General features: G+C 35.6%; 1 protein-coding gene across 2 annotated transcripts in view; it reads left to right on the forward strand.

Moving 5' to 3' along the window:
* The window catches only part of CAC2 (acetyl Co-enzyme a carboxylase biotin carboxylase subunit), a 55,471-nt gene extending 45,964 nt beyond the window's left edge, over positions 1 to 9,507 (forward strand). For both annotated transcript variants that reach the window (XM_089819646.1, XM_089819645.1), the window contains exons 10-17: positions 411 to 596; positions 699 to 791; positions 905 to 986; positions 2,038 to 2,144; positions 2,580 to 2,655; positions 8,688 to 8,734; positions 8,850 to 8,912; positions 9,122 to 9,507. In XM_089819646.1, the coding sequence (XP_089675772.1) occupies positions 411 to 596; positions 699 to 791; positions 905 to 986; positions 2,038 to 2,144; positions 2,580 to 2,655; positions 8,688 to 8,734; positions 8,850 to 8,912; positions 9,122 to 9,169 (702 nt within the window). In that variant the 3' untranslated portion in view covers positions 9,170 to 9,507. The remainder of the gene's footprint in view (positions 1 to 410; positions 597 to 698; positions 792 to 904; positions 987 to 2,037; positions 2,145 to 2,579; positions 2,656 to 8,687; positions 8,735 to 8,849; positions 8,913 to 9,121) is intronic.
* The last annotated feature ends 6,269 nt before the right edge of the window (positions 9,508 to 15,776 follow it).

The following is a 15,776-nucleotide window of genomic DNA, read 5'->3' on the forward strand; positions in this document are numbered from 1 at the left end:
GTTTAAGAACCTTGATGTGGTCAAGTGCTTCAGCATATTGTACTTAAACTTCTTGCTTTTCTCATCCTCAATATTTATGATTGTCGTGAAGTTTGGTTTTGTCTATCTAATTTCAAAAGTTCTCACGACATTTAGTTCTCTCAAATGCCTCTTCTCTAGTGTAGGTTGCAGTTGCAGTAAGTTGTGGTACTAAAAGAAGTATTTTTATGACTGTTCTAACTCAAATGCATTTTCTCTAGTGTATGTTGCAGTTGCACTAAGTTGTGGTACTACAAGAAGTATTTTTGATGACTGTTCTAACTTGTATATTCATATCAAAATGTCTATGAGATACTGAAATGTTAGGATTTCAACATCTTTAATTTCTTTTGATATTAATAGTGGTTTTATGTGCTATCTTCTGAATATAGAGGAGGAATCAAAAGCTTTTAGAGGAAGCACCATCACCTGCTTTGAATCCTGACCTGAGAAAGGCAATGGGCGATGCTGCTGTTGCAGCTGCTACATCTATAGGGTATATTGGGGTTGGCACTATTGAATTTCTTCTTGATGAAAGTGGTTCCTTCTACTTCATGGAGATGAACACTAGGATTCAGGTAAGACTACACTGATCCCATTCCTTGACCCTTTCTTGTGAGACAAATTGCACACATCAATCAAATTTGAATGACAAAGGGCTGAGTTGTTTCTAAATGTAGGTGGAGCATCCAATCACTGAAATGATTTCCTCAACAGATTTAATTGAGGAACAAATTCGTGTTGCTATGGGAGAGAAGCTTCGGATGACACAGGTGGCGTTTATGGAGACAATAAATAGAGTTGATTTTGTTGGATTGTGTATTCTCCTCTTTATACTGGGTGTTAGGCCAATCAACTTTTTGAATAATGTTTTAATCACATACAGGAGAATATAGTCCTACGAGGACACTCCATTGAATGCCGTATTAATGCAGAGGATGCTTTTAAAGGATTTCGCCCAGGACCAGGTTGATTCTTAAAATCTTTGTCTAATGCTTTAGATCTGAATCGAAATGTTAAACATGGAACTTTTCTTCTGTCTAATTGCACTGGATGCCTAAATGCACAACAAATCAGTGGCAGTTGAGTGTGAAGCTTAATACTGGATATTAGTAACATTGTCTAATTGCACTGGATACCTAAATGCACAACAAATCAGTGGCAGTTGAGTGTGAAGCTTAATACTGGATATTAGTAACATTTTTGCCCTAAAGCTTGTAAAACTAGTAGACTGATGCTGTGTAATGTTCTCAATCTCAAGTTATTGCTCTTGATAGATCAAATCAAATGGGCTGTGTTTACTGTGCTACAGATTTCTAGCCATACAAAATGTCAGATATCCAGAAAATTGTTTCTAAATATTGGCCTCAGATGAAGAATTGTTATCCCTTTCTAGCTAGCTAAAAGCAACTGTTAATAAACTATTCTACTTGTCCGTGTGATAACCACTGATACTAGATAGTAATCATGGGAAGCTGAGAACACCAGAGTGTTGGTGTTTTTAGCCACTGAATCTGCTTCCCATTTCCCACAATTGAAGGATGGCACTGAAACTTGACTTGTGGAGAAAAGGATGTTTGGGATTTGGAGGTCACAGTCCCGAGTCCTAACAATTAAGCATTGAGAAAAATCATATTTGATTTGTGATTGGAAATTGCCTGATTGAGAATGATCAGGAAGACCATGGTATTGCAAAAACTGTGCAACCTCTATTAAATTAGACTGTTTATCTCAAGCTTACTATCCTATGTTTACTTATGTAGTCTGGGAACAAGGGTCCCAGGGTCATTATATGAGTAATTTATATTTGCCCTTTTTAACCTTTTCTAATGCATTAGCTTCTTTCATGACAGGATTCTGTCCAATTTTTATGTTTTTCGAACATCCATAGATATGCTTCAATTTTTTTTTTCATGACAATTCAAGACTGTGTGATAGCTAATAGTTAATAACTAATAAGAGAATTCATTGGACCCTGCAAATATTAAATTTTAATTCATTATGTGCCCTCATGTGCAGGCCGGATAACAAGTTATTTGCCAGCAGGAGGTCCATTTGTACGCATGGACAGTCATATTTATTCTGATTACGTGGTTCCACCAAGCTATGACTCTCTATTAGGAAAGGTGGTTATCTGAGAAGTTTCATTATGCTCCAAATCATTGTTTTCACAATGTTCACTTAGTAATTTTTTTTCAATTAGTAATGCTTTTTTCATGCTTTGATATTAACAGAAAATTTCTCAATTTCATTGTGTGTAATTTTGTGATATTACAAAATTACGAAACTACACAGTGCAATTCAGAAACTTGCTGTTAAGTGTTAGTATGGACTGTGGAAACTTCACGCGTTTAACTTTTTTAACTTGTTGAATTTATTCATCTTATTTACGATTATTGACATGTTAAAAGTTCCTTTTCAGATTAAGCAACTATATAATTCCATGCCAATTTCTATTTTGATCTCATATAAGACAGTTTAAGTTATAATATATATATTAGGTGTTACAAAGTTGTGTAATGAGCTGGATATTAATTCTTTTAAGTTTTATTTTTCTTTAGCTTATTGTCTGGGCACCTACAAGAGAGAGGGCAATTGCGCGCATGCAAAGAGCCCTTGATGACACTGTTATAACTGGTAGGCTTCAAAATTTATCTATGGTGGCTTTTTATTAGAAAGCTAAGATATTTTGTTCATTCTTGTAAGCCTTTGTTCACTTGTGTAGTTGATTGGAAGGATTTGTTCCTCAGCATTGCTATATACTTGGTATCATTGAATATGTGCTTTTAGGTACAATTGTAGATATAACTTTCCATGGAGATCAAATGAAATTATGAAAGAGCCAAATTAATTATGTAGTAATTTGTTTTCTAAATTTTATCCCAATATTTGCTTTTTAGTAAAATAGGTCCAATTCACAATATTAAACGAAGTCAGTGGTTCCAGTTTGGCTTGGTTCCAGGTTCCAGGTTCAGGTTTGTGTTTGGTATTTTTTTTTTTTGAGTCAGGTTCGTCCATATATATAGCCTAAAATAAAATAAAATATTAGATTTATATACATATTTTTAATATTTATACTTTTAATACTTAATAATATTTCTTAATATTAAAATGTCAATAATTTATAACGTTAGAAGATACTAATAAATTGCTAATTTAAGGATGCAAAACTTTTTGAATAGACACTGGGAATCAATACAGAAAATTTAGGGCAAAGGCGATTCTTAGAAGACAAAGTGGATGCACATTGCAAACCAAAGATTCCCTGACAAGTTCCCACGCTCAGTAAAACATTAAAAAAAAGATCCATTGCACTCTGAAAAAATGTTTCAAAATCTGTTTCAGGTTTGTCTGAGCTCATTCCAGATGAACCCGCAGTGATTTTCCTGTGCCCTGGATGAACTGCAAATGAATCAAGCTTGAATTCAAACCCAGTTCAAATCGAACCAGGACCTGGGGGTCACAGGGAAGGACTCGGTAATGTAAAGTTGTAAACACAATATCTCAAACTTGTCAAGTTTGTTGCAAGAATGTATCGAGGAATGGATTTAAATGGATTCTTCTTGTACATGGGTACTTAAATTCTTAAAAGCTATTTAGTATTAAATTAGAGCAGTACAGGCATAGCCATTGTTGGAATTGACAACTGTTAGGATCTAAACAAACACCCCTAGCCCCTTAGTGACCTCTCCAATATTAAATAGATGACATTGATTTATATTGCTGGCCATTTTCTTGCTAGTTATACATCTCAAAGTAGCATACAGTTGTTGAACAAATCTAGCAGTTGCTAAATAAGGTCTTTTTAATTTTACTTGATGTAAAATGCATAATTGCATTTGATTTTATTACGTTTTCATCTTAATACTATCCATGTTCATTCCTACATCCTGAAAATCTTCAACTACTAATTCATAATAAAGTAGTGCTACTTAATTTACATATAACATAGAAATAGAACCCAGGCTGCTTTGGCACCCCAGAGCCTCTACCATAGGCATGTATGTATACTTCTAATGATCTTTTACTTAGCATCCTTACGTATCTGAATTCACCTTTGATTGCATGATTCCTTGCTGCATTAGCCATTCTGATGAACTGACTGTCATGTCCCCAATTTCTGCCCTTCCTTGGTGACAACATTTCTAGCAGGGTTAGTCTATTATCTGGTTCCCATAGGCCAGCAGAGCGTAGAGGGAACCAACCCAGGGGCTTTGAGAGTCATGCATGAGCTTCCCAAGTAGTTTGGAGCAGTAGACAACAGTTTCCTACAATTTAGGAGGGATTCCTAATTTGTAGGGATTGACTAGGAGTGGTCTAGGAGGCATTTGGAGACCTTGGCGAACGTTTTGGAGACTTAGAGTGCATCTCCTATTTTTTACGAGGAACTCCCAGTTCAGTGATAGTTCTCTCAGAGGTTCACACAGTAGGGGAGAGTCATTGGGACTCAATTTTGGTTGATTGGGGCTGTCTCCTACTTTTTAGGAGCATCCCTAGATTTTAGGGATGGACTACCAGTTGACCCATCTTGTCCGGCATCAGTCACAGATAGGTGACAAGGTCAGATTCATGTTTGATTGGTCATTTTGGGACCATTTGGGAAATATTTTAATATATTTAAATATTTCCTAAGTTGGTGATTAAATAAATTAAAATAAGGTTAATAATATAACCATTTTGGAGTAATAAGGGGATTCTGGCTTCAGTTGATCAGGTACACCTATGTGTTATAGCTCGTTGGAAAGGTCTTGAATTATTATACATGATTTTTACTCTCTATAGACTTTTTGGTGCCTTCAGCTATGAAATTTTAATAAAGTAATGTTTTTCCTATAGCATGGACGACTTTAATTGGGAAAATATTATTTTATTATATTTTATTTAAAGGGCAAAGTGTAATTTCCCTTTAGAGTTCGATTTACAGTTGGAAGGGGATATAAGGAGATGGAGACCTAATTTCTTATTATCTTTTGCATATTGAAAAACTTGTTTTTGTGAATTGGCTCTAAGAGAGCAATTCTTCATCTGGGACGCAAACCCCAGGTTCTGGATTGGCTGGGACATAGCCCTCAGCAATTATTGGCATTGGATTCTTTAGACAGTGTGCGTTGCTATCAGGGATAGAGTACGCCATTTTTTATTGTGGATTCAGGTTGCAGCTTTATGGTTTCAGCATTGCAGATTGATTCTTTCAGCTGGGATGTGATTCTTGCAGTCTTAGGGCCGCCATTTGCAGCAGGTACACCCCACGTGGAATATAGGGAATGCTTGTATTCAGCCACAGATGTATCCTTGATTCATGTTCATTATTCACCATTCAGTTTGGCATCATTGTTGGATGTAAGCTCCTTGGAACTGCATTGGATCAATTATTTGGCTTTATAAATCAGAAATTTGCCTGGTACGATTTATAGCAATTCTGATTTGGCTCTATGTTCTTATTTATTTTCAGTCGCCTTTCATGTTTATTGTTCATTATTCATTACTATTGTGAAAACTATCAAAAAACACAAAACAAAAACAAAACCTTCTGCAACTTCTGTCTATTCTCAAAGACCATCAAAGAAATCACAGGAAAATATAGTTTATTAGTTTAAAAACTACAGCAGATCAGCAAGGGCATCCATCAGGGATCTTTCAGGCAGATCTTCTACTCATTAACCAGTGACTGAAAATTTCCATCTCTGTGTTCTCTGAGTGCTGCTTAGACTTGTGGTGCATGACCATTTTATTCTTAAGTTCTTGTATGCATCTTGCAGACCAGAAGACAAAGGTACATTTTATTAAATAACAAGTTGCTTCCTTTTGTAACTGATGGAGAGTATTTCTCACTATTGGTTGAATGAAGATTCAAATTGCAAACATGTAATGCCATTGTAATATGGCATAACTGTAAACGATATGCTGCCCTAGAATAAATTAAAGAAGAGGAAGTAATATATTTGAAGCAACAGATGAGAGAAATCAGAAATATGCAATGTTTCTTTCAATTGTTAGACAATCTATTTGGATGTTGAGTTGCCTTCTGAGGCAGCTCCAAAATCCAAGAAGCCACAAGGAAGATCCTAACATATGTCCAAATCCATGCAATGAGCCCAATTGACCTTATTGCATTTCTTTACTGCATATGCACCATGAGGCAAAACACACTTTACTGATGTGGTCAATCCTTAATTTGAATACTTGGCACTTGTTCACTTTGATTATAAATCAAAATTAGTAAAGCTATGTAGTAAGAACCTTTCCCCAAATTTGAATGTGTATGAGAGAGGTTTTTGACCAGTGTTCCAGGGAACTTCGGGATAAGGAGACAGGTTTTGGGGATGCAGGACCAAGGGCCTAAGTTCAGAGACAGCCGGGTGTGTGTGTGGTGCTTGTGCTGATATACATATAGTACATGAAAAACTAGTTATAAAAAGATGTATATGAATTACATTGCAAATGAATCTTTGGCAAATCATTCGAAACCATTAAGATGTACCATACTTATTGTTACACTTTATCTGTTCCTGAACGCCTGAGTAAAGAAATCTGGATGGTGCTAATTAAAATTATACACTGATGGGATTTCTGTTCCTAAATGTATTCCAAGAGAAAGGAGGCTGAATTCTAGATAGGGTGGAGAATGTTTTTCTCTTCTGGTTTCTATACAAAAAGTCTACAAATTGCAGATATGCCCCAATATTGAGCTAAATGAAACATCGAAAGGTATTAAAAATAGCTACAAGTCTAGCCAAGTCTCAAAACAACCGAAAAACCGTTGATATTGTCTTTTGCCAAAAATAGTTGGAATTATACCATTAGATCTCAACAGCTATCACATTTGGCAAAGTCCACCCACACAAGAATGTTTGTCTATAAGGTAGACAGTTATGACCAGTCTAAACAGAGGATCTGTTTTATATGCAGAAATGTTTACTAAAATATTTGGACCGGTTTTTATTTAAGTTGAAACCATTGGCCGCTCAAATGATAGAGAGTGAAATTGAGACTCTCAATGTCAAATGGGACTGGAAATTTCATTACACAACCTTAAAAGTCATAGTCATCTTATGATCTTTATCTATATTTTATTCAGAAAATTGATATGGAAGGACAAAAGGAAATGCAAGCACAAAACACCATTTTGCTTCCCTAGAATGGGAGAATTCTTGACTAAAACAGCCTTTAAACAATCTTTGTATGAGATAACATGCAACAGCAAATATCAACAATATGCCAAAAACATAAAACATTCATGCACAAAGATTTTTCCCATAGAAACCATGGTTAGAGGGTGAAAAGTACATATGGGATGATGGTGGCAATCTTCTACTAGTGCACTGATGAATGTTGTCTTGTTAGGAGTTGTGCAACGCCTTCTTCAAGGAATACCCGTTTAAGAGTATCTTTAGCTCAGTTAAAGGCTAGAAACAAAGTTCTGTTAAGAACAACCAATTAAAGGATTGCAAGCTCCTTCTAAGAGTCACTTGGGTAGAGGATTTAAACTTTAGATCCTGTTAGGAATCCTGTCCACCCTGTAAGGAGTGACCTCGTGAGAGGATTTAACTTGCAAGTCTGTTAGGGCTTGCCTTGAGAAAAACCCAAGATGAATACGATCTGATTATGATGCTCTGTTTTACGGATCTGCTCTAGCACATGTCACTAACCAACTCCTGCATCAGCCAAACAATAGCTCGCAATCGTGCCTCAACAACAAAAGAAACTCGATTTCATTCACTTTTATAATACCTCCATTAGGATTTAGGAAACATGTTTTTCCACCACCTTAATCAGGTTGGCCTTCCATTCAAATTCTTCAACCGATCATGCTAAAGGTCAAAATTGGATTTCGTAATGTCGACCCTCATTATACCAATCAAAATTCAAAACAATGTCAGCCATACAGTTGACCAGACAATCAATCAAACAAGACTGTTCCAACTTTCCCTGCTATTGCTAACATTATCTCATAGATTCGAAATATCTTCTGCAAATCATCATTCCAACTTGTGTGATTGTAGACAAATGATTTTAGTCCCCTGTAGATCACAACTTTATGACTGCACACCTCGGATTGATCAACAATTACCTGATTCAATTCTTCACCGGTTGCCTGAACACTTAGGCAATGCACAAACTAGTCCTTTTACCTTATCTGTAAACCTGTTGACAAATCAATAAACAAAATACATTGCCATCAATGACAACATAGTAAACCTTTACATCAAATGCCAACAGGGTGGGGATGCATTTCGTCCCAGAGACATCTCTGTCCTAGAAACCAGGGTTTTTTGTGGGTGGGGACGGATGCTTATGGTACTCTGCTTATGACACTTAAACTAGGCAGATTCCTGCTTGTTCACAAACAAATCTCATCATGGTTGGTGGATATAGAAACTGTAAAACTACAAGTAAGTTGAGTACATGTTAACTTTTATTCATTTTTGTTATCAAGGTTTTGATGAATGAGAAATTTGGTGTCTTAAAGCATAGGCTTTTTTGTAGGAAACATTCTTTGAATATGCCTTAGTACTTATCTCATAGTTTATTCTTTTTTAAAAGATAGTACATGTTTATGATTTTCCATTGCAAGCATGCCGGCATTCAAGTACCAAAAATCATAGTGGTTGAAATGTTCATATTTGCTTGCCTTTTGATTATTTTTGATACTTTATCCCATTTTGCAGGAATACCAACTACGATTGATTATCATAAGCTTATTCTTGATATTCAGGTCTTATCTAATATTCTCAAAGACTTTCTTAATCATTTCGCTTTTCTTATTTATAATTGGGTTGCATTACCAGTTGAATTTCTCTGTGGTCTGATGTGGATGGACTTTGTCGCAGGATTTCAAAGATGGAAAAATTGATACAGCATTCATTCCCAAGCATGAAGAAGAGTTAGCTGCTGTATGTTTTGCCATCCTTTTGGCTTTGTTTACCTTTTGGTTTTTCTTTTCATGTACACAAAAGCCACTTTCTGATCATGTTTTACGTTTTTAGTAATGAAAAGAACCTAAAAGCATTATTAAAGCAAATGATGACTATCACGTGTCCTCTCTTTCTTATTGTCCAATTTATTCTTGGATATCTAAAATTCAATTGCTTTATTCTTGCAGCCCGATCAAATTGTGCAATTACCCACAACAATTAAAGCGTTGCCTTGAATTCAAGTTTAATCATGCGATCATCATTACAGGCAGCATTGATTGCTTTTTCCCTGTGGCAGTCTTGAATTATTTTGCAGGCTACAGTATATGGAGAAAGAAGCTAGTTAATAATTTGACGACCTGTTGTCTTTAATTTCAAAAGTAGAGTTGCCTTTATATTCCCTTCAGTTGTAATTTAATTCTGGAGGTCGCTGAGTTTTCTGCTTGGTCGAAAGTATTGGTTCCTTTGGCCTCGTTCATGGCTGTCTTCTTCTGTAGCCATTCTTATTTTTGAACTTACTGAAACGATCTATATTGTTAGTCTGAAATCTTTTCAAGTTTTGACCCTTCGTCTATCTTTTGACTGGTTGAGATGACTGTTTTTCTACTATGGTACTACATGCGGTTTTGTTTTTACCATTGGAAATATGCATGTTGGGATACAGACTCAGGTAAATATTGCTATGCATACAATTGCCGAGAGAAATGAGGATAATCTAGAATCCAAAGCCTCTCTTTTTGCTTGGTGAAATTCAGTAAAAGATGGTATGATTTTGGTATCAAAATGGCCACTCTATGGTGGTACTGTAGTTGTAGATAATGAAAAAGATGAAAATACTTTGGGCACATGTTATAACAGTAGTTATCACAACCTTATACAAACTTGTTACAAAAAAAGTTGCATGTCTCACAGTCTAGAAGAATTTGTTACCACTAAAATATTTGTCAATTCACAAATCTATAATGAAGGGAGACCGCTTATGATTTGAACCTGTATATTTATCGTGCACTGCAGCCTCCACCTTTAGTGTTTGGTAGACCTCCCACATAGAAACCAAGCACTTACCGTTACTCAGGGTGTACCTGTGATTATCACCTGGACTTCTCGTAAGTACCCAAGCCCCCACAATCACTTATAGTGAACTAGACCCCCCATATGGAATATCCAAGCCTTTACCATTTCTTAGTATGTACATATACATTGTTGAATTTGATGCAACATATATAGCCCAATAATTGTCAACAGAATATAGTATTTGCTAGACCTCTCATATAGAACCCACACAAAAAAACATTACTTCGTGTGTACCTATGATTTGAACATGGACTTACCCTAAGAACCTAAGCTCTTACCATCACTTAGGGTGTGTTAGATCCTTGTATGGAATACACAAGCCTTTATAATTACTTAAAGTGTACATATGCCTTGTTGAATTTTGTTCAACATTTATGTAACATGTATAGCCCAATAGTTATCAATATTGTATTATTTGCTAGACCTCCCTTATAGAGCCAAAATCTTTACATTACTTAGGGTGCTCTTATGTTTGGAAGGTGGAATTTCCTCAAGTATCCAAGCACTAAACATCACTTAGGGGGCATTGGACCCACCTAATGTAATCTCCAATTCTTTGCCATTGTGCTAAGTGTATTCTCTTGAATATCCATGGCATCCTTTTCCTGTAGTCAACTATCATACTTCTTAACATATTTTTCTGTGCTTTGTGTTCCTATATCTTCCTCGTATTCATCATTGATTGTTAGGACTATCTATTTCCCTCTTCTTATTCATTGATGACACATTATTTTCAATAATAAAGTCATCACCGTCAAACTCATATGCCATGCTTCCTTTCTTCCTAAATGCCTCCCCCTTTTTCTATGTTTCTTCCTTATTCTACTTTATGTGAGGTTGTGACTATTCAAATTAGGTTGCAACCTTTGATTCTTTAAATAATGTATTTGTTATAATTGTTTGGTTTATATATATTTGATATATATGTTTTTATAATTATATTAATTGCATTCTAATCATGTGGTATATATATTATATGTTATTAATTTCTTATTATGTTTATAATATATTCTATTATTAATTTATTAATTATAAAATCTTATAAATATAGAGACATGACACTCCCACATAGAAACCAAGTACTTACCATTACTCATGGTGTACCTGTGATTAGAACCTGAACTTCTCGTAAGTACCCAAGCCCCCACAATCACTTATAGTGCATTGGATCCCCCATATGGAATATCCAAGCCTCTTACCATTTCTTAGTATATACATTGTTGAATTTGATGCAACATTTATGTAACATATATAGCCTAATAATTGTCAACAATATATAGTATTTGCTAGACTTCTCATATAGAACCCAAGCCAAAAAAAACATTACTTAGTTGTGTACCTATGATTTGAACATGGACTTCCCTAAGCACCTAAGCTCTTACCATCACTTAGGGTGTGTTAGACCCTTGTATGGAATACACAAGCCTTTATAGTTACTTAGAGTGTACATATCCGTTGTTGAATTTTGTTTAACATCTATGTAACATGTATAGCCCAATAATTATCAATATTGTATTATTTGCTAGATCTCCCTTATACAACCAAAATCTTTACCATTACTTAGTGCGTTCTTATGGTTGGAAGGTGGATCTCCCTTATAGAACCAAAATCTTTACCATTACTTTGTGCGTTCCTATGGTTGGAAGGTGGAATTTCCTCAAATACTAAAGCACTTAAACATCATTTAGGAGGTATTGGACCCTCCTAATGTAATCTCCAATTCTTTCCCATTGCTCTTACTCAAGGGCTACATATCCATTGTTGAATTTAGGGGTATTGGACCCTCCTAATGTAATCTCCAATTCATTCAACAATTGTGTAACGTTTATAGCTCGATGATGAATAATAGTGTCGTATTTGCTAGGCGTCCCTATAGAACTCGAGCATTTACCATTACCCATGGTGTATCTATGATTGGATCCTAGGCTTGTACCTACGCTTGCCATTATTTAGGGTGTATTCAATCCTACACATGGAACAATCAAGTTGTTACCATTACTCAACATGGTATCCATTGTTGAATGAATTCAACATTTACGGAACACATATAACCCATACTCTCTCTATCAATAACATATAAATTTGAACTATGCATTTGCAATTTAATTATTCCTCATGCACCTTGTTTTTCCCTTGTATGCCAATGGCTAGTGTTAGCCACTTTGGTTTAAGCCAAAGCTTAGTCATCATTTTGTTTGATATTAAAAAAGCAATAAAACAAGGGTGTTAGTCTTGACAAAGACAAACCATAAGGGCTATTTATAGGGTAAAAACATATCAGTAACAACACACTAGTAGAACTAGTAATCATCAAGAGTGGGTAGACAAGTCACATACAACATGGGGAGGAGAATGAGAAATTGAAAAATGATTTTTCCTATACCCTTTAACAATCACCCTTGTAATATTATCATTAGTATTTCTATAGGAGAGCAAGTGATGGAACCCTCATCGTGAGATTGTCAGTACATCAGACCAAGTGCTATCAAATTGCCTCATTGTTAGCCAATGGTTGGAGTGTGGGAGCAACAATTGGAGAAGGGTCTATGTAGCTAGAGGGTGTAGCATCAACATGAGGTGGAGGATACATTGAATATGAGGAGTCTAAATTAACAAGAAGAGCATAATCCTAAGGGGAGTCATCATTAGGTTGTGAAGAGTCATTAGAGGAAGAATTAGAAGCTTATATAGTCAAAAGATCATCATTAATGTCCTTCCATCAAGTGGCAGTGCCTTTACAGTGCAAAAGAATAACATGTTCACAATTGATCAATAAAGAAGCACTGATGGCATTAAAAAGTGAGGCCCTTATAATCCAACAACTAAGTCCATGGCTTATCCCCAACCATGAGAATCACATCCCTTGGAAGAGGTGTGGAGGTGTCACAGTGATTCAAAATGTGTGCAAAGGTAAACCTATAGTAATTGTAGTGTCATCCACCTTTAAGAAATGACTAATAGAGTCATCCATGTCATCAAAATAAGAATTCTCCAAAAAATGAAGGGGAAGATTGGAAAGAGGAACTTGCACTGGACATACATTTAGTGATTCAGTAAGAGGGTTGAATAAGATTGTCCTAGGCTTGGCTGAAAGGGAGTGAGTCCCCCTATGGCCCAAGGGTTGGCCAAATCAACTTTTTATAATAAGGTCAAGAAAGACCATTAACAATAGACTAGCAACACAACTTCTAATCAACATCAAGAATGCGTAGACAACTCACCTACCACGTGGGGAGGAGAGAGATTTTGCAAAGTAAATTTTTCTTTGCTTACAAACAATTGTCCAGGTGATACTTTCAGTAGGGTCCCACTACAAGAGGAAGGTGGTAGAGCCTTCTCTGAGAGAGAACTAATGAGAACAAAGTGCTAACAATATTGTATTTCAGTAGCCAAGGCGACATGAACCAAGAGCAACAACAATCAAAGAAGGGTCAATGCAACTAGGGAGGACCGCATCGACAACAAGAGGTAGGGTTGGATCCACTAGCTCAAAGGGTGCCATCTCAGTAGAAACTTTATCTTGTGGGGAGTCATCATTAGCATGTGAAGAGTCATCAGAGGAAGAGTCAAATGCATTGATAATCAAATGATCATCATTTGTCCCCCTATCAAGTGGCAATACTTGTTTGATGCACAAGAGAGAAAATCATAGCCAACTTACCAGTGAAGGAACACTAATGACACTAAAAGAGGAGGATCTCATAATCTAGTGGTTGAGCCCATGGATTGTCCCCCTACCATGCCACCTCCTTGGGGAGGGGAGTGGAGATGTTTGTCAACTAGAATGTGAGGAAAGGTAGAGATGCCTATTAGACATAGACTCATCCATCTTTGAAAAACAATCAATAGAATTGCCAATGACCTCATAACAAGAGTTTTCCCAAAAATGCAAGGGGATATTGGGAAGACGAACTCACACTAAACACACATTGATTGATTCAACAAGAGGGTGGAAGGAGGCAGTCTAGGGTTTGGTTGAGAGAGAGTGAAGCCTCCACACCCACAACTTCACATTCATTAGAAGAAATAAAAACAATGATGAAAAATCTCTTAACACTGAAAAAACCTGTTACCCGAGATGAAAGATCTCCATAATAAGACAACTAGCGATGCATATTAGGAAGTGTTGGCTAGAAGCTAGTGAATTCACAAACCAATCAACAATGCTGGTAAAAATCATATTATCCACCAATTTTGGACCACAACACCATAGGGGATGTTTTGGCATAGGCGAAGGGTTGAGATTGCTCCTTTGAAGGGATATAAACTACAAACTTTGCAACATGGGAAAATTGTGTCCATCAACAAGAGGCTTTGGGGGTACCATAGTGCCATGTCTCTGTGAAGTATGCCTAAAATCTACAACTCCTTTAGAGATCTTGTTGTCTCGCATTTTGTCACCACAAAATGTAGGTAACAGTATGAAACTTTTCAACTTAGTTTCACATTTCTTTGAGTTTAGTTCTTATTTAATTGGCAATATTGATCAATCAATCAACCCTAATTGATGCAATGATTCCTCTTACTGAAGGTTTTCGTCAAGTCTTTATAGTTTTTCTGTTTTTGAGCCTATCCTTGATTTTTGAAACCTGCAACATCGCTTTTCTTGTTTTTGACTGTGTGTTTGCTAGCTTGTGGTCCTTTGTTTTTTCTCAAGTTATTGCTTTTGGTTTTCCCTTCAATTTAGTCGATCTTAGGGCTTAAAAAGAGTTGGTAATCAAAAGATATGACCATTTTAGTGCCCAAAAAATGGACTTTCCGGGTGCAACCACAAATAAAATATCATATTATATTTTGAAGTTGACATTCACTTTTTGAAAAATATAACAGAAATTCACTCTATGTAATGTTTTTAAGTTACTTTGTCATTTTAAATTTTCATTTAAAAGTAACTATAGAGCACTTTATGTTATATTTTTAAGTTGAGTTGTTTTTTTAATTTTTCAATTAAGTGACTATATTAACTATACAGGTTGATTTATTTTTAAATATAATTTAAACACCCTAGTACATATTACTTTGTCAATGATATTTGCACATTATATATTTATCTATATAGTGTAAACATGATTTATGACCCATTTAAGTAATATTTAATCAAAAAATAATTTGACACACTTAATTCATCACTTAAGTTGTGCATAACATGTCTACAAGCACATTTACATTAAAATATGTAATTGCCTCTGGAAACCACGATTTTGAATGAAAAGACAATTTTTAAACACATAAAACATATAAATACACGTGTTTTAAATATGCAATGACTCCCAAAAGGTGAGACACGTATATTCAAGTGTTTTCAAAATATGCAGTGACCCCCAAAAGGTGCGATTTTGCACTAAGGGTCAATTGTGATCAAATTTTAAACTATGCATATGCACCCAAGAGGTGTGATTTGCATTTGCTCTTCTATTACATGTGTTTAAAATATCCAATGCACCCCAAAAGGTGTGATTTTGCTCTTGGACTCCATTACATGTTTTTAAAACATGTATATGCACTCCAAATGTGCGATTTTAATAAGGAGACTCTATTGCACATTTTTTAAATATGTAATGCACCCTAAAAGGTGCAATTTTCCTTTAATAGCATATGAACTTATAGAACCCGAAATTCAAGATCCAAGGGCAAAAAACTTGATGTTTTCCTCTTCCAAGAACACATTTTTCTTAAAAAATGCTTAGATATGCCCATATAATGGCTTGAAATCCATCACAAAGGGGGCGTTTTTGAGTTTTAATGCATATACATGCATTTCGGGGTCAT

The sequence above is a fragment of the Cupressus sempervirens genome, chromosome 3 (genome assembly GCF_028749045.1).
Source record: "Cupressus sempervirens isolate cs-2001-9-10 chromosome 3, ASM2874904v1, whole genome shotgun sequence".
NCBI lineage: Eukaryota > Viridiplantae > Streptophyta > Pinopsida > Cupressales > Cupressaceae > Cupressus > Cupressus sempervirens.